This window comes from Lemur catta, chromosome 2, assembly GCF_020740605.2.
Source record: "Lemur catta isolate mLemCat1 chromosome 2, mLemCat1.pri, whole genome shotgun sequence".
NCBI lineage: Eukaryota > Metazoa > Chordata > Mammalia > Primates > Lemuridae > Lemur > Lemur catta.
In genome coordinates this window covers 59,073,507-59,097,533 of record NC_059129.1, presented here as the reverse complement: position 1 = coordinate 59,097,533, position 24,027 = coordinate 59,073,507, and the positions used below count along the sequence as shown (strand labels likewise).

Sequence of the window (24,027 nt, the reverse complement as noted above, 5' to 3'; positions counted from 1 at the left end):
ACTGCATTTTGAATTGCTGCTTTTGTTGCTGACATTCTGTTCCTTCTTCAATGCCATTTAACTGCAGTTGGCATTTTGGTACAGGGAATGCTTAGGATATAACAGTAACTCACTTTCTGACCTTAATATGACAGAATCAAAAATATTAATTTTCCACTTTTTTGATGTCCTAGTAATATTTACAACAGATAACCTCACCTGACTACTGAAACTCGACTCCCCCGTCTTCTACTCCATATATTACCCATGCTTTATCCACACTCCAATATTGCTCACACTGCATACCTTACCCCTACTCCACAACTCCATACCCTGTACCTTACCCATGCTCCCTGCCTTCTCCTGTGCCATAGCTTACCTGCAATCCATATCTCACTCATACTTCATTCCTTACCCTACTCCACGCCTTACCCATGCTCCATGCCTTCTCCTATATCATACCTTACCCGTACTCCATGCCTTACCCACATGCTTCATGCCTTCTCACATGTTTCATACCTTCTCCTAACCATACCTCACTCAGATTCCATATTATCCTTTGACCCACTTCTGACCCTTATCCCACGTCCACTCTTTATTATGTTTCTTTCAATTATCCCAAGGATGTCATTACTGAAAAGCTTAGACTCTTATTGTGGCTCTTATTGTATAAAATGAATGAAGTATTGCACTGCTGTTTTATCCTGCTGATACCAAGCTCAAGCCAACTGGCCCACTTGGATCAGTATCATTGCCATTGTCCTTTTGAGGAGATCCAGTGGGAAAATATGAGGAATGGGCTGAGGGTGTCTTATATATACATGTTTTTTGTGTGTGTCTTGAAGTAGGGAAGAAGTCACATGTAGTTTTCTGGTTTTAGAATGCCCACATCACTCAAACACCCTATTTCACATGATTAAATGTTTCTCTTGAAGCCATCATGAAATACTTCTTCGCTTTAGAAAAAATGGCACCAAAAGCATTTGGGAAGGATTATCTAACTTACTCTAAGTATTTCCTGGAGAAAAATAAAATAACAACAACAAAACCATATCTATATATCTAGTCTAAATCTTTTATTCTGCAATTTAACTTCATATTCTTTCTTAGTAGACTCTCCTCAGTGGAAAAAAGTTACATTCCATTACCATAAAACGTAGAATTATACAAAGGGAATTATTTAAAAGTCCTCCAGATCCTTTTACAAGTTGGTCCCCAACTTGAGCCACAGAGCTCCACAACCCCTCCACCTTCCCGTCTGTGGAAAAATTATCTTTTCTGAAACTTAGGAACCTGAGGTGGGGGGGATTCACAGCAGGAAGTGAGTGGTAAGTGAGCCAGCAAAGCTTCATCTGTATTTACAGCTGCTCCCCATTGCTCACATCACCGCCTGAGCTCTGCCTTCCCCCACCACCCCACTACCGCATCTGTGGAAAAATTGTCTTTCATGAAACCGGTCCCTGGTGCCAAAAAGGTTGGGGACTGCTGCTGTAAATCATAGCTGTACAAAACTATGTTCTTAATAATTTTAAATATAACATCCCAACATTAATGATGTAACAGGTTGCTAGTATGTACAGTTAGGAGTGAGTGGAATAGTTGTGGGAATGATTTGAGTTGCAAAGGTACATAAGAAACCATCTACCCTGCAGAAACCCATTTTCCTGATAGTTGTGTAATCAATTCCAATCTCACTGCAGCCCAACATCCCACATTTTCCCTCTAGCCAGTACATTGTTTATACCAGTTTGATCGGGAAGCCTGTCAATTGCATTTGTATATTTCATAATAGCTATTCCAAAGATATGATGAACCCTGGAGTAATGTACTGTACTTGGAAGCAATTGCCTCAGCTTTAGGGCACATATGCTTCAAATCTGAGAATATCATAGATATATATGGGAATCTTTGTAGAGATCTCTAAGGCAAGCTGGTATTTAACGCAAAAGCAAACCCATTTGAAGCTAAAGCACTTTCCATTAGGCAATTTGGCGGCTGTTCTATGAGGCAGACTCACTGTGCTCTACGGACACATTTCGATTAAATGCTGCTTTGTATTCTTCCAAAGATGGGAACAATAAGGACGTTTGTCAAAGGAAAAACTGCAGCAAACGATTTCATGTTGAACATCTGTACTCTGCAGTTCATTGTTTGCAAGAGTTTATTGACCATAATTTTGATGCATATAGGTTTTAAAGAGTATAAACTGCATTTATCTTGGACGCATATCATTTATTTGAGTCTTGGCTTATTTATTTTCATTTTTCTGGGCATTTTATTTATTTTAGAACTCTGAAGAGATGAAGGAAAAGATGTTTCTTAAGAAGGAAATTTTAGTTAGCTCTGCAAAATTGATGAGGAAAGACAATGTTTTCACAAAAAGATTGAGCAATTGAATTGAAAAATGTAACACTAAGCATATCTTTATAATACCTTTCAGCCTTAGAAATCTCAAACTAATTTATAAACTTTAAGACCACTCTCCTAACTCTTTGTCCACCATACCAATCATAATGACATTTCTAGAGTGAAGTGTAGCAGCTGTTAATTAGCAAAGCAATTTATGGATGATGGAGTCAAAAAGACAATTAATGGTATTGTCAATGTGACCCTAAGTTGCCTTCTTTCGCTTTATAAATGGGTGGCCTACTGTTATAAGATGTAAGCTTTCTTTTTTGCATTTTTATTCAGGGAAATCAAGGCCCAGGCAATCCAAGTTGCTAAATCAGGGTAGCTTTCTCAGTCATAATTTGATAAATGACTCTTGTCCTGATCTCTTGGCCTAACTCTGCTACCTCATAAACTACAGATTTCTTGAATAGAAGAGAAGTGGACTCTGGAAACTGACCATATAGAAAGTTAATAGAACTTTTTTCTTGATAGAGATTTAATAATAAAATAGTCAATGTATAGTAGTGGTAGTGGTTAAGAATGTAAACTTGGAAATCAGGGAGATTTGGGCTGTAACCCAAGTACAAAGTAATTTAAACTTTCATGAGCCTATTTCTTAATCTCTAGAATATAGATAATAGTATATTTTACATCGTATATTTTATGTACACTGATGTATATAAAGCATGATGTCTGGGATAGTGAGCTTTTAATATATGTGAGCTATTGTTCTATCTTGTATTATTTAGTTCTAAGACTTGTCTAAGAAAAAACTGATAGAGGAGGTTTAATTTTTTTAGAAATTGTCCTTTATTGTCCAATTGCTTGCCTTCAGAGCAGACTTGAAGACATTGTTCTTGAATAGACAACCAATATCTACATTTTGTTTTGGGTTTGTTTGCAGGGTGCACCGAGGCGGAAACTCGAGATGGTTACGTAAGCTTCTCCAACTTGGCAATCTTGATCTCTGGGTCAAACTGGCACTTTATTTTTACTGTCACTTCCCCTCCAGGTAATTTCAGCACAGTGTACTTCTATTCTCTGTTTCTTTTGAAAAAAAAATAACCCCTTCTCCCTTATAATGGGAATAAGTCCTATTATGAATAAGAAGTCATTATAGTTTAGAGAAAACATTCACTTGGCTATGTCATTAAGGTGTGGAAAAGAAAGAGCACATGTAGGAATTAAGCCTCAGGAGACGCCTGGTGAACAAGAATCCAAATATGCATTTTCCTCTAGATGTTAAAATTCACTTTGCATGTTCGACTTGTTTCTTTCTTTCTTTTCCTCTGATTTCTATGACATTTGGTTGGATATTAATAGGAAAATTTTAATTTATAAGAAAGAGAGTCATGGAATGTTGAATATTATGAAAGCTTATCTTTGGGTACTGTGCTTCTCATCCTCCCCCCTCAAATGGTGACAAATATCTATTAATAATCTTATGCTTTAACAGTACAAGGTGTGTGGAAATTGCTTATATGACCCAGTTCTTCTTGACAAACCATTTTTTAAACATCTCCCTCTGAAGTATTAAATGTGAGTCTCATGAAAATGTATAATGAGCACTTGTCAACAAGTCATTTAACTCACTATTGAGGAACCAAGTGGATGACAAAACTGGTTTAAAGAGCATTTGAAAGGTAGTAATCATATAGCTAGAGAAGCAATGCTAGAGTTAAGTTTGCTAAATTGGATATGAGGCAATAAAACCATAACCTTTGATGGTCTACTGATATCATTTGCATCTTTACTGGAGAAAAATCATTTGCAGCTTATTAATCTTCAGAAGATTAGCAAGCCTGGGCCTTAATGAATAAGAAATATTAAGTAAGGCAAATGTATGTTTTAGGGAATTGACGAACCTTGGATGGGCCTGTTTGAAAATGTTCCAGTATAATGTTGATGAGATCTGCAATCATTCTTTTCCCCTAATTCCAAGTTTTGGATCATTTTTCTTAACAAAGGGCTATCTTCTGAGGCCAGGTAATATTATTAAGTATTAATTTTGTAGGGCAGGTATCCTTTTAATACTTATGACAATGGAAAATGTCTTAATGTAAGTACAGGTTCATGGAAAAACAAGTACAGTGTTATTGACCATGGGATTCCCAGGGATTTTGTCTTAAGTTTGAGTTTTTGAATGGGTATGTTTAAAAGTGTAAGACAGGCAGGGCTGGATATTTTGTCCCTCGTTTGCCTGCAACTTAAAAGAACTTTGTCCTTTAATTTTCTCAGTGGTTAACTTATAATAATCCAACACTTTATCAAGGTTATCTTAAGGAATAAGTTGCAAAACCAAAAGTAACTTGGTTTTTGTAGACAGAAACTTCTCATCACTGCTTGTGATTCTGAGCTGACCTTAGTGTTCACATTTAGTAGACTACTACATTATTTTAGTTTCCAGTTGTAACTTACAAAGCAGACTCACTGAAAAATCATATTAAAAGTTTTCCCCTAAATTAGTCTTCTTAATTTTCAAGACCAAGTCTATAAGGTAAGGGTCTGTCAGAATCAGATTTACAAAAGTTTAAATTAGAAGACAATAGATGGAGAATAAAAGGAAAAGAAAACATTAAAGTCTTGCACTTCTATGACCCCTTATTGACATCATGTTGATGAATGGTTCAGGTCCTGAGAATAACTCCTTGTTTCCAAGTATACCAATTTCAAGTCCAAGAATGTTTGGGAAAACAGCCTTTATTCACACATTTGGACCAATCAATGAAATGCCTTATTCCTAGCAGGCTTCAAAATAATAGGTTTAATCAGCATTGATTCATGTTGTTGTTCCATTCATTCACGAATCGAGCAGAAAATTTGCAATCATTTCCACTATTTTTCATCTCCCCAATATCCTAAAGAGGGGAACACATTATTATTCCTATTACAAGACAGAAATTGAGGGACAAAGACGTTAAATAGATTTGACCAAATGTATATGGATTCCTCATGAATTTCATGTAATGAATCTGCTCCTTTATCTGAGCTTCCTGAAACACTGCAGAAAGATAAGGGTTTCTGTAGGTTTGTAGTCCTGACTCCTACCCAGCCTTTCTGCATTCGCTATCATTACCATGGTGTAGGCTGTGGCTTTTCTGACCATTTCTTGGGGCTATGAGTTCTAAGGAGGCCCGCAGGGGCTGCTGGGCTGAGAAGAGATTAAGGGAGCCAGGTATGACCCATGCCCCCTCACCCAACACACAGACAGATACACACCCCCCCAGAGAAATCCTACTTGTAGTTGCCATTTCCTTGCCTGCAATACTCTTTCTCCAGAAATTCACATGGCTCACTCATCAGTACATTCAGGTTTCTTCTCACCTCCTCAGAGAGGCTTCTTCTGGATCACTCAGTCCACACCATCCCCAGTCCTGCCCCACCTCCACTGTGTCTTATAACTTCATTTTAGTTTTCTTCATGCACTTACAACTCCCTGACATTATAGAATCCATGTATTTGCTCGTTTGTCTACTGCCTGTGTGCTGGGTCCTCCAGTAGGACCTAAGTTCCAAAAGAGAAAGGTATTCTGCTTAGTTCAGGATTGTATCCTCAGGGTGTAGAAATGCCTGTGACCTCACAGGCACAAATAAATATGTTTGTGAATGAGTGAATATGCTGAGATTATTTTTAGGACTTCATTTTTTAAAAATGCTCTGCTGCTAAATTGTCAATTGTCGTGACCTCTAGGGAGGACAGTGCCCCCTGCCCTGGACCCACAGCTTTACTTAATTATAGAAGTATCCCAAGAACACTGAAGAAAATTCGAATAATACAAAAACAAAAGGAAATTTTCCTTTAGAAAATTTGCTTTTCTATTTTTTTTGTTTTTATATTTTAGCATATTATGAGGGTACAAATATTTAGGTTACATATTTAAATGTGTTAAATATTTAGGTTGCCTTTGCCCCACTCAAGTCAGAGCTTCAAGCATGTCCATCCCCCAGACAGTGCACCTCTCACCCATTAGGTGTGAATAGACCCATCTCCTCCTCCCCCCCCACACCTGCTCAACACCCGGTGAATGTTACTACTATATGTGTACATACGTGTCGATCAGTTAATACCAATTTGATGGTAAGTACAGGTGGCACTTGTTTTTCCATTCTTGTGATACTTCACTTAGTAGAATGGGCTCCAGCTCTATCCAGGATAATACAAGAGGTGCTAGATCACCATTGTTTTTTGTAGCTGAGTAGAACTCCATGGTATATGTATACCACATTTTATTAATCCACTCATGTATTGATGGGCACTTGAGTTGTTTCCACATCTTTGTAATTGCGAATTGTGCTGCTGTAAACCTTCCAGTGCAGATGTCTTTTTTACAGAATGTCTTTTGTTCCTTCGGGTAGATGCCCAGTAATGGGATTTATGGATCAAATGTTATTTCTACTTTTAGCTCTTTGAGGTATCTCCATATTACTTTCCAAAGAGGTTGTACTAGTTTGCATTCCCACCAGCAGTGTATGAGTGTTCCTATCTCTCTGCATCCAAGCCAACATTTATTGTTTTGGGACTTTTTGATAAAAGCCATTCTCACTGGAAATAAGTGATATCTCATTGTGGTTTTGATTTGCATTTCCCTGATGATTAGAGATGTTGAGCATTTTTTCATATGTCTAGTGGCCATTAATCTGTTTTCTTTTGAAAAGTTGCTGTGCATGCCCTTTGCACACTTTTTAATGCGGTTGTTTGATCTTTTCTTGCTGATTTTCCTGAGTTCTACATAGATTCTAGTTATCAGCACTGCAAGGCTCATGGTGTTAAAAAAATAGAATAAAATAAAAAATAAAAATAAAAATATTCTGCTGCTAAAACACTTGAAAGCCAGCAGTCTCTGCCCCTGGACTTAGATTACTTCTTTGGGCTTATAAACTGGTCTCCCTGATTTTAGCTTCTCTGCCATTGTTTGTGTTCTATACATCTTTATGAACTGATCTATATCCCATGTGGCTCATGTCACTTCTCAGCTTAGAATCTTCCCTTCTATAACACCTCATGCTTTCAGAATGTTGTCAAGGGCCTTTTGCTTAACATTTAATGTCGACCACAATTTTTCTCAAATGCTTTCCAGCATTAATTCCCAGTATTTTCAAACATGAATTTCCTAAACATCAATTTCTGTTTTCTCCTTTCTGTCTTTATATATGTGTGCATTTGCTCAGTCTTCAAAGCCGGGTCAGATACTCCTACCTCCAGGATGCTTTCCCTCATCACATTGACGGAAAATAACCTTCCAAAGCAATTGATTTGCATGATTTTGGTGGCATATGTCCCATTCTCATTTGTTTTATAAGCATTGTTATGTGTATAATTTAATTTACTAGCACATAAATATCTTAAGAATAGGAACAATAATTATCAATTTAGCAAAGTAAGCAATCATTGGAAAATGGATTTAAAAAATAAGGAATTTTGGTTTTACTTTTGTGACTCCCTAGTAAAATCCATTCCCCCATCTCTGGGCTTGATTGAGGTTATTCAGATGCCCATACAAAACAATCAGTTGACAACAAACAAGTCAAATGTGGTACAGGTATAAGATGTATACAGAGGAGAACCATTTCTGGCTATCTTTGTTATAGTAGCTGTGGGACCAAGTCAGCCAAAAGTCAAGAGATTGAAGTTCTGACTGTGACTTCCAATCCAACTGGCAGTTTCAGCCCAAGGAAAGCACAGCAAAGAAAAACTTGGTGTTTCTTTAAGTAGAGAAGATAAAAACTTTGTTTTTGCCTAAATTATTCAGATGAAAGCAAAAGTTTGGAGTTTGCTTGTTTGTTCCGAATTAGCTACTTTGAAATTGCTGGCTACAACTAAATAGTGTTCATATGTAAGGGGCTTTAAAAAATTTTTTTTGTATTGAGAGATAATTGACACATCATAAGCTACATGTATTTTAAGCGTACCATTTGATAAATTTTGGTGAATGTCTACTCCATAAAATCATCCCCACAATTAAGATAATGGATATATTAATCACCCTTAAAATTATAGGCAAGTTTTAAAAATTTTTATCTTTAAATTAATATAGAGTAAAATTGATCTTTTTATATATGGTTTTATTAATTCAAATATGAGTATAGATTCATGTAACATAATCAGGCTATAGATCATTTCCATCACTCCAAAAATCTGTGCTCACATACTCTCCTTTCCCCACCATTAATCCCTGGCAGTCATTGATCTGTTCGCTATCTCTGTAGTTTCATCTTTTCTAGAATGTGTCATATAAATGGAATCCTACAGGATCTACCCTTTAGAGATGGGCTTTTCCCACTCAGCATAATGCCTCTGATGTTCATTCCAGTTGTTACAGGTTATCAATGGTTTGTTCTTTTTCTTTTTGTCCTTTTTTTTTCTTTTGGCTGAGTAGTATTTCCTTGTAGTTTGTTTATCTATTCTTCTGTTGAAGGGCATTTGGGTTGTTCCTGGGTTTTGGTAACTATGAACAGAGCTACTATAAGCATTTGTGTGTGGGTTTTTTGTGCTGATAGGTGAGTTTCTTTTTTAGATTATTTTATGCCTTGTTTCATAAACAATAAGCAGTGAAAACCAAATTTTTTGCCTATAAAAGAGGGAGGGGCTCCGGATGAATTCTTAGATGTGCCCTGTCAACAAGAGGACCCCACTTTGGCCCATCATCCATAGCCAATGTGGCTCCACCTGCCTTGGCTCTATTCCCAATTTTCTGGATAACGAAATTCCCTTAGAAATTAGGAAGTCCCTGGGTGCTATAGTAGGAGTCCTTGTGCCCCTGTTTTGATGTGTTATGTGGCATATCTTGAGTAGATGTATGTGTCAGAGCAAGTAGTTTCACACATTCTGGAGCCAAGAATATTTTTGTTTTAATTAGTGGAACATAAGAGTGAATGAAGCTGAAATTGTGCACTGGTAAGAATTAAAGGTGAGAACTAGAAGAAATCGCCATCAATAATGGACAGAATTGGAAAGAACTATTATGTGTGATTGTTGGAACCCTGTAGTTCTTCAGAAATATGAATCTTGGATTCATTTATTTAATCATTAAATTCAATCAATAAATATTGAACACCTACTATGTGCCAGGTACTGCTATAAACATATCTATTTCACAAGATTTTTATTATATTAGCATCTCATTAATATATTCTTGGAACTTTTTTTAAACAGGAGCCAATTTTACAGCTCGATCCAGGCCATTTGCTGTCTTGCCTATGACTAGAAAGGAGAAGTCGACCATCATCCTGGCTGCTTCCCTGTGCTCTGCAGTCTCGTGGCTGGCTCTGAGCTGTCTGGTGTGCTGTTGGTTTAAGAAAAGCAAAAGCCACAGAAGTACATGATTTTTGTTTTTTGGAATGAAAATTTTTGAAAAAAAATGTCATGTATAATATGTTAATGATTCGTTTTCTTCCCCCAAAGCCAAATTTTATAAGCATCTACAACATATAAAAATACATGAAGCCAAATTGTTCAATTGACATAGTAGAGAGAAGGATTACCTAATCTTAAGTAAAAATAGCAAGGATAATAAAAATTCTTATTTATTAAATACTCACTATGGACCAGATTCCAAATACTTTAGATAAATTAATTTATTTAATACAACAACCCAGTAAGGTGGCTACTAAATATTATGCCTATATTATGCATATATTATGCATGTAGAGAATGAGGCACAAAAAAGGTAAGTCACTTGCCCAAGGTCACACACCACAAAGAAGCCAGGCAGTTTGGCTCCAAATCCCACTCTCTGAAACACTATGCTCCACTGCCAGGTGACCCTCCAAAAGGTGAGTTAAGGAATCAAGGGAAAAATATCCTATTCTTCTTCAAAAGAAGAAAGAGAGTGCTTTGTGTTTTTTTCTCTAGAAGCATAGAAATTAAGTATGTTCCTAAACATTTCCCAGAAGTGGAATATTATTATCATTATTATTATTATTATTATGGCTGGAGACATGGAGTCACTGAGGGAAAGAAGTTTTGTAAATGAAGCTTTTCTCTTTCTACTCTGTTCTGCAAGTGCAGGAGAGAAGGGAGCAGATTAGGCATTGGAAAATTCCTTCCTCCACCAGACCCCATGCCCCAGGCTAGACCATCAAATGAGCGGAGGAAACACTTGTGTTATTAGAAGATCCTATAAGACCAAAGTTATAAGCAAGTGTGAATTTAAGAAGAGGCAAAATGAGGAGAGGCAAAGAGAAAATGCCAAAATAAAGAAAGGAAAGAGGGAGTAGCATGGTGCCACTACTAGTACATTCACTGTGCTCGGATTTCTGAGAGATACTTGGGGAGGGGTGCTCCACTCTGTATTTGAACCAGGCTTTAGTGTGCTAGCCCCATCTCTCTCCCCGTGCTGGTGAACTGAGCTGGACAAACTATAAGGAAACTCCCTGTGTTGCTCAAGAAGAGTGGGATCTCAACCTGGCTCTGCCTTGTGTTGCCTGTGATTTGTTGAACTGCACTTTTTTTTGTTTGTTTTTAATCTAAAGTTCTATCTGTGTGTGTGTGTGTGTGTGTGTGTGTGTGTGTGTGTGTGTGTGTAGTACCTTCTGGTTTATAAGCAGACTTTTCATAATTTTTGATCTTATATGACCTTGTGAAGTATGTGATTTAATTCTCACCATTCATTTTATGTCTGAAACCTGCTAGCCATGCAGGGGCCTCTCCCTAAGCTCGGCTAACTCCATCTCTTTTCTTTCACTCCCCCAGCTCTAGAGGTAGCTTCTTCCTGCAGTTACTAATGTATCTGTTACCTCAGTGTCCTCTTTTTGTTCTTTCAACCTTTCAATATCAGTGGACACATTTCTCTGTATTTGGCCATTTGGAAAATATTGTTTCACTGAGTTATTCAGATGTTTTCAATGTTGACATATTTCATTCTACAATTCAAAGAATAGAATTAGTTAATATCAACATGAATCTTTAAGAATCAGAAATCTGTGAAGCTCATGGTAATTGACAAAAGTTTTCCAAAATTCAAAGTTTCCCATGAAAGCTTGAATTTCATCACTGGCAACAAATAATATAATTTGTTTCTTTTTTTGAAAAGCTCACTTCATTCATTTTAAAAAAGAAAATTTGCCAAATAACCAAGTATGAGTAACCACAATTTATCTCTCAATCATTCTTCCAAGTTCTTTCAAGTAAAAATGTTGTTCCTTGAAAAAAGCATGTAGTTCAGCTCAAAACTCAATTGCAAAATTGCTTTTACTTGAGAAAATCATCATACACATTTTTAATAAAATTAATTCTTTTTACTACACCAACAAAGACATTCTTAAGTGAAACTGGCTTTTTTCCACCTCATGTTATTGATCTTTTGTTTTGTTTTGTTTTACTGTGGTTTTATCTCAGGGTATATCCTCCCTGATCACACCTATGCAAAAATATCTACTTCCTCCCCCATAACTACCTTCTTCCCATGCCATGGCATGTCATTACTTCGCATTATATTATAAATTTATTTGTTTATCCTCTACCATTCAAACCAGAATAAAAGCTGTATGAGGGCAAGGACCAGATCTTTCTTACTCACCATCGTCTTCCCAGTGTCTAGAACAGTACCTGGCATGAAGAATGTAAAAATATTTTTGATTATACAGTTATTAAATAAATTAATAGAAGATGAAGTATCTCTTCAGCTAGGGGTAGGCTGAAGATACAAAGTTTTCAATCAGGATCACACATCTGCTTGAATTTTATAAATTGTACCAATTTCTTTTCTTTTCTTTTTTTTTTTTTTGAGACAGAGTCTCACTCTGTTGCCCAGGCTAGAGTGCTGTGGCATCAGCCTAGCTCATAGCAACCTCAAACTCCTGGGCTCAAGCAAGCCTCCTGCCTCAGCCTCCCGAGTAGCTGGAACTACAGGCATGCACCACCATGCCTGGCTAATTTTTTATATATATTTTTTTAGTTGTGCATATAATTTCTTTCTATTTTTTTTTTTTTTTTTTTAGTAGAGACGGGGTCTCACTTTTGCTCAGGCTGGTCTCGAACTCCTGAGCTCGAACGATCCACCTGCCTCGGCCTCCCAGAGTGCTAGGATTACAGACGTGAGCCACTGTGCCTGGCCCGAATTGTACCAATTTCAATTTCCACATTTTGATACCATACCATAGGTTATTAACAATGGAGGAGGCTGGGTGAAGGTACGATTTCTTGGCAGCTTCTTGTGAATAAATAATTATTTCAAAAGAAAAGGTTAAAAAAAGTATTATTAATAGTAGAATTCTGTTACTCATCAGCTCTGTCCAACATGAGCCACAAATGCAAAGTATATACATAATATCCTAGTAGCTATTTAACCCAATATATCAAAAATACTACTTTAATATGTAATGAGTATAAAAACATTAGATATTTTACATTTTTTCAAAATCGGGTGTGTACACCACATGGCAATTGGAACTAGTCACATTTCAAGTATCCAATAGCCACATTCGGTTGCTGCTGTATTTAGTACAGTTTTATACCATAAAGTTGGTGAAAGGTATATGGGATTTCATGTCATTATTTCTTAAACCCTGAATATAGTGTGTGCATTCTACCGCATGTATGTCCAGTTATGGGGGAGGGACATACAAGAAAACACCTTAACACTTAGGGCCCACTTACAAATGAAAATGTAACTTACAAATGCAAACAGAAATCTCTTTTGTTCCCATTAAAACAGAAACAAAACCTGAAGAGATTTCTGAATCCCAGACTAATGGTCAAAAGGATCATGTCCACACCTCATCCAAATGCGGAGGATCACGAGCAGGGACTGAAAAGGAAGAGGCTGTGGTGGGAGAAGGTAAGCTGGGCTGCTGGGGTGATTCCCACAGGAGAGACCCACTGTGGGTGAAATGAGCCTCCCTCTCCCCCTGCCTGTCAGTTCCTGAAGCAATTTAGTTTATAGCTCCTTCTTCAGTCTTTGTTATTTTTTCTCAAGGAAATTATACCCCAGCACAGGAATACATGGGTCCAGCTGATTCACTCAGCTATTAACCAATTATTTGAATTGACGTTTATATATTTTTTCTTAGTAGAAGATTATTGGTTTAACATTTGAGTTTGTTACATAGAGAAAAACGGGAAACCAGAATATAGGCATATAATCTTTCCCTTAGCTATTGCAAAGCTGCCAATTTGGCAACATTATTGAATTGGGAAAGAAGAGAGTGTAGTTGCCAAATACCAACTATGCAAATTAGATTGAGCAGAGAACCCTCAAAAAAAAGAGTCAGCTTTGTTAAGCTCTGCTTTGTTGTTTAGTTGTACTTTTAGCAAAACGTATTATTTGCCTGCATGGTAGATTATGCCAGACGATTTTACTTGTTATATTGTTAAATTGCCATTAGAATTAGAGCCAAGCAGGGAAAAGATAAGCATTTGCCTGGGACCAGTGCTTTGCCCTGGTCCTGCTAAGACTGCCAAAGGTAGGAAGAATAGATGCTTTGCCAAGTATGGATATGATACATGAAAAATATTGATATAATTTCCACAGGTCTGCAACATTTTACAACATATGCTCTAAAGAGAAGACTATTTCTATTTTATTCTAAGAATCAATGATCATATTTTCTGTTTGAAAAGGAATACCAATGCTACTGGTTCTGAGTGTATGTTTAACCAAAAAATAGCAGTCAATGTCGTTCTGCCTCTAAGTATTTGAATGAGCTCTTGTATGTATGTGTGTGTTCATGTGTGTGTGTGCACATGTGTGTATCAGTTTGTTTGCCTGTTTGTATTTTTTTCTCATGGAAGAAATAAAGATTTTTTAAAAATTAAAAAAAAAAAACATTTTCCCAACACATTAGGTAGCCATACTCCAGCTCCTGGACCTGCACCAAAAGGTGGGGTGGTGGTGGCAGAAAAAATGGAGACAGAGAAGGGTGCGGGAATTCTCTCTAGATTCCATCTAAGGCCATTTTAATTTTGGTTTCTAGAAGATTCTTGTCTATATTATTTCATGTAAACTCAGGGCAGGTGTTTGACAACTGCCGCCTGCATTTAGCGCTTCATATTGAGCTGCATTGTTCAGTGAAGGGCAGGAGCAATGCTAATCTCTGCCCTAATCTAATATGGCCGTCTGCATGAATCTCAGTTGCCCCACTTAAATTAACTACATTAAGCAGTCCACGAGGCCTGGGTGTTTTATTAAGGAACATTTTTTATGTAGTGGCTTATTAATAAATTATCAGGAATGAGACAAGGGACAGAGCTCCTGTGGAAGAGTTTAGATTGAAGAGATAGGAGCATCAAAGAGGCCGTTTTATTAGGACACCCAAGTTAAAAATAAAAAGATGTGTTATCCGAATCCCCCCCTGGGAATCATAGTGGATCTGTTTCCTTATCTTCCAAGCTTTTTCCAAATCTTAAGAGCATCATTTCGAAGGCAAATAATGAGACATCTCTTGAATTTGTTTCTGAAATTATTACCAGTTACGAAACACCTAATTATTGCTAGCTTTAAAAAAATTTGTTCTTATTCCATTATTTCTGTGGCATTTTAGTTTCCCCTATTCCTCAGTGTTTTTAAACTTTCAACATTTGATGATAAAGTGATTGGCTGTCCCCCTCCTCAGCACTGTGCCTTCACTAAGCACTGCCATAGCACTTACGATTACTGATCTGATGGAACTGAGTATTAGTAGCAGATTTAAATTGCAAATTCACCACCTTTTACCAAAAATTGCATGGGTGCGGTAAGGGTGCTAGAGAGCCGTGATGGGGGAAGAGGGAATAAAACATATATCCCTTCTGTTTTCCTATTGCCAGAGTTTTTGACATATACAGCCATCTAAGCCAACTTTTAAAATCTGAGTCTGCTCATGTCACTCTGCTGTTCATAAGATTAAATGAATTCCTGTTTTCAGTTGGAGAGGCAGGAGAATGTGACAGTGTGGAACTCAGGAGTGAGGCCTGTTTTAAATCTAACTCCCCTATTGACTGATTTTGTGGCCTCAAGCAAGACACCTAACCTCTCAGTGCCTTTTAGTTTCCTCACTGGTAAAACGACCAGAATAATACTGTCCACACTTACGGCTGTCATACAGATTAAGTGAGTTAATATCAGTAAAGAGTGCAGAAAAAATTCCTTGCATATTGTGTTATTGTTGGGGTTTTTTAATTGCTATTTAAAACTCACAGCCCTCTAAGACTTGACTCTATTCAATCTTTCAAACCTTATTTTGGGTTTTATCCTTATTTTAGGTTGCAGCCTCTGCTTACACTCACCACACTAACTCACTCACCCTGGGACTTGTCCAACATCTTCCTGCTCATTTACTTGCACAGTTTCCTCCAGTTGGATTATTTTGTGTTCACCTGCTAAAACCTGCTCAAAGGACGTTATTTCATTCTTATATACATTGGAGACTGCGAAAGGGGGAGGGCGGGTAGAGGATGAGGGATGAAAAATTACCTGTTGGGTACCATGTATACTATTCAGGTGACGGGTAAAGTAAAAGTCCAGACTTCACCCCCACGAAATATATCCATGTAACAAAACTGTACATGTACCCGTAAAACTATAAAAATAAAAAAAATTTTTGAAAACCCTGCTCAAGCTTTAAGCACTCACTGGGGTGCATTTTTCTTAAGAATGTTCACAACACAAAGAAATGATAAATATTCGAGGAAATGGATGTGTTCATTACCTGGGTTTGATCATTACACATTGTATACATGTACAAACTATTACTTTGTGTCTCATAAATATGTACAATTATTATGTGTCCACTAAAAACTTTTCTTTAAAAAAAAAGCTTTCTGCAGTCCCTCCCTCCTCAATCAAAATGAGCATGTTCCTTATTGGGTTCAAAGCATATTGAAAGTCTGCTTCCGTGTTAGCGCTTACGGTCTTTGGAATTCATTGTATAGATGACTTTCTGTTCCCACAGGCCAGTGGTTCTCAACCAGAACGATTTTGCCTCCCAGGTTGGGTGACTAACTCATCCTAGTTTTCCTAGAACTGTCTCAGTTTTAAAACTGAAAGTGCTGCATCCCAGGAATTCCCCCAGTCCCAGATAATCTGGGACAGTTGACCACATTACTTCCAGAAGACATTTGCAGTGTCTGGAGACATTTGTGTTTCCACAGCTTGGGAGAGGGGGAGGAAGTAGTACTGTCATCTAGTGAGCAGAGATCAGAGATGCTGTAAACATCTTACAATGCACAGGGCTTCCTCCCGCAGCAAAGATTAGCTGGCTCGAAGTGTCAGTAATGCCAAGGACGAGAAACCCTGGCAGAAGCTATTACTCATCTTTGTAACGATTAAGTGAGAGCCTGCTGGAATGACTTAATGAATGCAATTAGATTTTATCTCCCAACAAATATTAAATAAGTACTTATTTATCTCCTGATGTTTATTTAGGACATCATAAGGTTCTCTCTGTATAGTTACAGAGAGCTGATATCTGGTCCCCTGTCCTTCATGGATTTTCAATATGGTTGGGACATAAGAATTATATTTTGAAGAAAATTAGAGAACAATTCCAGGCAAAAAGCAATTAAGTGTAAAGCAATCACAACAAACAATGTGTATTTAAGAATTTAAATGTGGGAGACAATGCTAAAGGAGAGAAAGAATATCATTGTCTTAAGTGACACGTTTAGCCCCGCTAACTCCTAAATCATATCACACCGTTTTCAAATTCCATTTGCTAAGGGCTTGGTTGTCCCGTTTGCACAAACTTAGGTTCATAGAAATGCCAGGAAAGGAGTCCTACTTTGCCCTGTCAAAGCTCAATTTTGCAGAGCTCTTTTTCAATTGTTTTTTTTTTTTTGTTCCTCTAAACTAGATAATAGCCCCCAAATCTTCCAGTCTAGACACCTCAGAGTTATCTCTAACTCTTAGTTCTCTCTTTACCACCCTGTCCTCTTGCTTGGCAAGTTTTATCCATTCTACCTCTACTTTTTCTCTCTCCCCCTCTACGTTCCATTTCACAGATATATCTTCAATTAAATCTCATTTAATACACTCCTTACAGTGTCTACTCCACTCCATATCTCTTTTCCCCGTGGGAAAGTATTCCCCAGGTACAACATAGGCCTCCCCATAACTAAATGTCCTTCTCTAGTGTACCCACGTATCCAAAGTCCCCCGTTCATTCTGATCCAGATCAAATACTTATTCTCTTTTACAAATGATCTAGAAGTAGTAGTTCTCTTCTCTCAACTTTTGTAACACTCTCCTCTTGTTCACTTAATATCTTTTATACATAATATAATTATTTATGCTCATCGTATTCAGATCTTTGGTATCAATTCTGTGTCTTTTACAATCCCAGCAGCACTTTTACCATAAGGATGTAGGATATTAGAGCCCTGATAATGATTCTTGAATGAATGATGAAGACAAGGATGAAATAAGTCTCCTTTTTTTTCATTCCCTCTTTCCAGAGACCCCAGACTTCCTAGAGTTCTTACAACTTCTGAAAAAATAGATCCCTTACTTCTTCCAAAAAAGATACAGAAAGTTTGTCCAGATTCACAAAATTAACAGGATAATGAGTGCACATCTTTTGTGTCCTAACGATGGGCAAAATGTAACTTCTTGATTCCAGGCAATGCTTCCTGCTGGCTGTTTTAGCTTCCCTTCCAGTCTCCGTGCCACCGCCTTTGTCTTTGCAGACAGCCACTACTGCAGACCTCAGTGCTGCCTTCTCCAAGTCGTGCACTGATCTTTGGCCACTGTTCACATTGCTTTTTGTGTGGGATCTATGCACCCAATGTTGGGAGTGGAAAACTGAAATGTAAAAGAGTCTGGCTATTTGGCCTATTACACATATGTGACTATGAACATCAACATATCTCTACCACTTTAGAGACCTATTGATTACATATGGTGTGTTTTATGAATATAAAATAAAAGGACTATCAATTTACCTTTTGTAAGTACAAATCTATAAGAATTATAGGAAGGGTGGGGAGGGATGGCCTTAAGTTGTCTGGAAGCAGGGAAGAGCAAAACAGCTGAGGACCAGAAATTATCTCAAGTTCCCAGCAAAGTAAAACCATAGGAAATAGTTTGGAAATTTTTAATAAATAACATGTCCATAATATATAAGAAACAATATATGACCATTTCCTACTTTAAAAACATGAATAATACTATGAACATACATGAAAAATACCATATGAATAACATACAGTATTTATTCCATAAGAAAACTTTAAAAAATAATCAGGAATAAGAGCATGTCTACTAAATAACATGAAGTATTCCCATGCTATTTTTAAACAAGATCCAATATCACATTTAACAATGGAATATTAGAGGAATTGATATTCAAATGAAGACAAAACCATACTTATGCTTGCCATAATTGTATAACATATATTTTGAAATCCTAAGAAACACAGCCAGATATAAAACAAAATTAAGAGAACAATGTTGGAGATGTTTTGCAGATGATATAATTTTTTAAGGATAACTTAAAAGATTCAACTATTAACTGCTATAATCTTTAAATAACTTGAGTAACTTCCTTAAATATAATGTCAATCTAAATAATATTATATAAATTAATGGTAAATAGTTAGAAAATATAATGAAATATACAATAGTAACCAAAGAATATGCTGTCTTGGAAAGTCTTAACAAGAGGCATGTCAGATGTATTTAAAAAATAAACTATATTTCATTAAATAGTCTAAAAAGAAGACTTGAATACATAGGGAATTACAACATGTTTTTAATTAGATTGACTAATATTGCAAAGACATCAGTTATTCCCAAATGAATGGGTTTAATGCAATTCCAATCACTTTTTACAGTATTGAGTAGCATAAGATGATTCTAAAGTCCATCAGAAAATACAGAGCAATGATATAAAGCCAATTTTCTAAGAGAAATAGATTTTATGCTAGTGGAAATGTGTAGCTCTACCAGAGAAATATTTATGTTACTATTCTTAAGACAATGCCATCCTGTTACAAGAATATATAGGCACATTAGCGGAAATAGTCACAGTTAGATAGATATGGATATTATATATGTATAGGTATAGATATAGATATTAGATATGGAAGTGTAATATATTGATAAAAGAGGAAATAAAAGTAAAAATAAAGGAAAACAGTCTATAAATGGGGCTAGTAAATTTGGCTATTTAGAACATTTATCAATTTACATTTACATTTTGAAAGATACATCAAGGTAAGTTCCAGATGGGTTAATGAATTAAATTAGGTTTACTAAAACATATCCATTGCTAGAGTATCACAGAAATAATAAAATGGAGATTGCCTATGATATAATGTGAGACTAAAGGCATTTTTCCTTCTTTTTATCATTTTCTTATTTTTATACCTCCTAATTTGTCATATATTGTTTATTAAAAATAAAGAATAATTTCTTACTTAAAGGAACAAAGTAATCTGGACAGGAGGTAGGCAACAGTATTTGTTAATTATTGCATCTACATTCTCCAATATATGAGCAAGACTATTGCCTTTATTGACAAATGAGGAACCAAGGTGGCATACATTCTTTCTGTTGGCTGATCAGTTGTACATCTCTCTACTTAGTACCTTGTTTAGGTTCAAAGGTCCAGGCAGTTATATAAGGCCTCTGTACTGATTCCAGGTAACCCGACTGCTGGATGCTGCACGTGAACTGAGCTGGGAAAATCTGAACAGGGTAGGGGGAGGTAGGAGGAGAGGGGAAATTCATTCTTAATGTTCTCATTGCAAAAGAAGCCAGTGACTAGTACCCACACAAATTTTTAAAATCACTGGCACAGCATATATTTGCTGCTCAAGAAAGTTTTGGAAGTCAAAAGAGGTTAAAGATAGCTCCGGAAGATATAACTGTGTGTGGACCTAGAGAGACCCCAAACCAATGAGTTCTCCTTTCTGTAGAGAAGGTACATATGTTCCCCATATTTTATCCCATTTTTTCTAACACTTGATCAGATCTACCAGTGGGACTCTAACAGACATGGAGGGACGATTTACAATCCCATCTTTCCATTTTAATGGGGACTCATCACCAAGGCGGAGGTGGAGAGGAGGCATGCCAATTCATGTTTTGAAACTCACTATCCTTCCTTCCCTAAAACCCAAAACATTCAGCTGAATGCCTTAGGACACATATCTGCTATAAATTCATTTTTTATCTAATTTGTCTGAGATCTAAGCTTCCTGTGGAGGTCCGAGATCAAAGGATTTGATTCCTTCTGATGTCGGCGCTGACATATAATGTGTGCTGACTTAGTTCTGTCTATAACCTCACAGTGGGAGGCGGCCGGCCTCCCTGGGCACCTTTACACAGGGAACTTTCATTTCAGCTGGGGAGTCTGTCAGGTATGTTGCTGATTGGAGCTGCCATGTAAATAATTCATGGGAGATTTTTAAATGTTTTTGGGTCTGCAAAGGCAAGCTACGCTTGTGTTAGTCTTTTATGAATAGATGCAGACTCGAAGAACAAGGGGGAAAAGATTTCCAAGGAAGGTCTCTCAAAAACAGGATAACAATATCTTCAATGGATTGAAAATAGGTGACTCGCCGTGTTTGATTCCTCTTGTATGAAGTGCTATTGGTTTTACCAAGGGATTAAAATTCAAAGCCTTTTTTACCTTTTTAAAGTTTGCTTCTACCTGACAATTTATTATTCTTGTTCTTTGGTTATTTGCTGATCGTGATAAACTATGTCTTTTCCTCCTGGTGGGAGCAGTAATTATGGAGATGATATCAAGCTCAGTGCTTGGCATAGGACTGGACATAATGAGGGGACAAGGTTGATGGCACAAAAAAATTCCTTCCCTGAAGGAACTCAAAGTCCTAGGAGGAAGATGAGACTGTCACACAAGGGAAGGTGACCAATAATAGAAGCAGCTGCACAGGTCAAAAGAGAAACTCCAGTCAACAAGTACTGAGGCATAAATCAATGTAGTTTGAGCTGTCAAGAAACACTTCTGGAAGGAGTTGCAGATCCCATAGGACAGCTAAGTAACCTGAAAGTTCTCATAGCCCTAAGCCAGAGAATCATCCCACATGCCAAGCAAAAGCACTGGAAAGGGAGAGAGAAGACGTGAATAACAAGGGTTTATCATAATATTCATCGACGCCTCATGGAAACAGTATGAACAACATGATTACCCTATCTCATTTTGCTGCTCCAAATCAAAAGCATTTTACATATATTTATGTTATTACCTTCTCTCATCCTCACCTCATTTTCCATCCATTGTTAGATTAAATTGAAGTAGGAAATTGGTATTTTGTACCCCAATACTGTCTCTTGTGGTTTGATATCAACCTGATTACTGTCTCTTAACACAAACCAAGACAACTTTCAATAAACTGGGAGAAAAGCACAATACGCAAGTTAATAAATTAGCATCTACATTGTATATAAAAGGTGGTTAATGAATTTGGTGGTGAGATGTGAGAAAAGCAGGGACAGTAATTCTACCTATGCCCCAGGGGTTTAGGACAGGTTTCAACCTTTTCTTTTGCTGTAAGGCACATGAAAGATGACTTCTGTATACATGATACCCTCTCATGCATGTGTCCAACCGAACATACTTCTTACTTCCTCATTGCTGTCTTTACCTACACAATATTGTGTGGTATCTAGATCATTGCGTCACCCGTGTTGTATTCCTTTGAGTTTATTTTTAATTCTGTTTAATAGAAAAAATAGAATACAGATGAAATGCCAAGAAAAGAAAACAATTAAAACAAGATTGCTAACATGGATACATTTTAGTAAATTGTTAAGTAACAACTGAGAATAAAATAAAATTATACAACTGAAACCAGAAAGAGGCTGACAGGACAAAATTCACAAAGCCAGCTAGCAGGAAAAAGGGAACTTGAACCCTAATTTTGCAACTTGAGTCCAATGTGCCTTTTGTCTTTCTACTATTATATAATTATATATGTACCACTCATGTGGATATTTATTCATATATTTATATTATCTTTACATGTTATATCCATGTTTTTATAAAATCAAAGATATTTACATTGTGCATTTGGCATAAAAGCCAAAGTATTAAATAAGAATGGTTTTCAGAGTTCACATTTCTTAATATAGGTGTGAGCTGGCCCACTGGTGAGGCCTGAAGGTGGTCTGGTTTTCATGTTTTAGCCTTGTGCTTATAATGGAAAATCCTTGTTGGCTTATCAATGTTATAAAAGTGCTTTTCTATAAAGCAGTATTATCAAACTTTTATTAGATATTTAGTATTACTTACAAATTGGACATAAGATTTTTTTTAGTGCTTTTTAAAGGAAAAATACATATCCAAAGACATTTGGAAATCGCTAAGCTGATATTATTCAATCTTTAATTATTTGACTATATCTTGTCAAGAATGCAAAATGTGTGATCAGCTGATTGAGAACGAAATCCATATTCTTCCCCTGCTTCTTTTCTTTCTTTTTTTTTTATTTCAGCTTATTATGGGGGTACAAAAGTTTAGGTTATGTATATTGCCCATCCCCGCCTCCCCCCAGTCAGAGCTTCAAGCGTGTCCATTCCCCAGACAGTGCGCATCGCACTCATTATGCAGGTATGCACCCATCCCCTCCCCCCACCCCCCACATCTGCCCGACACCCAATTGGTGTAATTCCTGAATGTGCACTTAGGTGATGATCAGGGAAACCAATTTGCTGGTGAGTCATGTGGTGCTTATTTTTCCATTCTTGGGATACTTCACTTAGTAGAATGGGTTCCAACTCTTTCCAGGAGAACATAAGAGATTCTATATCACCGTTATTTCTTATAGCTGAGTAGTACTCCATGGTATACATATTGCAAAGATGTGGAAACAACCCAAATGCCCATCAATACATGAGTGGATTAGTCAAATGTGGTATATGTATACCATGGAGTGTTACCCCTGCTTCTTTTCTTCACAGGTGTGAGGATGACGGTCACGCCGGGCAAGAGGAGCCAGCTCCCCCACCAGTCACGGAACGGAGTGTGCAGAAGGAAGGTTAGCCGCCACGCCGTCCCGGAAGAGGCTGCTGTGCCTGCTCCCACTATTACTGGCTCCACGTCCCATGGGCACACCTGTGCTCCGGGCTCTCCTGCTCGGCAGACGTACCTGCAGGGGACTGGGAACTGGAAGGACGCCCGAGAGCAGTTGCTTCGATACCAGCTGGCAGGCCACGGTCAGCTGCTGCTGCTGTGCCCAGACCTCAGACAAGAGAGGCAGAAGTTGCCGGGGCAGAGTCAGCTGAGCGAGGAAAGTGGCAGCTTGGGGCTCTCCCAAGAGAAGAAGGCCACCTGTGGGGGCACTGAGGCATTCTGCCTTCAGTCAGTACACCCAGGAACTATGCAGGAGCAGCTGGGTTCAGGGACTGGTGTGGACCTTTGGGCTGAAAGGCAGAATGTTCAAACTATTTCTGGATAAGAAGTAGGGAAGGTGAGACCTGACCTGCTGGGACAACTAAGCAGGCAGAGTGTGGATTCTGAATCTCTTTTTTCAGCTTTAAAATGGAAGACAGTCGTATAAATGCTTGTAGACTAAGAGTGTCTGATATATCTTTTATATCTATCACTGATCCTAGTCTAATGCCAGGCAAAGAATAGGTTATCAAACACTTGTTAATTTCCCACTTTTTTAAAATTTCAGCTTATTATGGGGTTACAAAAGTTCAGGTTATATATATTGCCCATGTCCCGCCCATCCCCCCGAGACAGAACTTCAAGCATGTCCATTCCCCAGACA

The 24,027-nt window shown here is 37.4% G+C and overlaps 1 protein-coding gene across 1 annotated transcript in view; it reads left to right on the top strand.

Moving 5' to 3' along the window:
- PKHD1 (PKHD1 ciliary IPT domain containing fibrocystin/polyductin) overlaps positions 1-23,818 on the top strand; it is a 414,564-nt gene extending 390,746 nt beyond the window's left edge. The window contains exons 64-67 of the mRNA XM_045543725.1: positions 3,275-3,382; positions 9,523-9,684; positions 13,025-13,147; positions 23,213-23,818. Of these exons, the coding sequence (XP_045399681.1) occupies positions 3,275-3,382; positions 9,523-9,684; positions 13,025-13,147; positions 23,213-23,709 (890 nt within the window). The 3' untranslated portion in view covers positions 23,710-23,818. The remainder of the gene's footprint in view (positions 1-3,274; positions 3,383-9,522; positions 9,685-13,024; positions 13,148-23,212) is intronic.
- Positions 23,819-24,027: the final 209 nt, after the last annotated feature.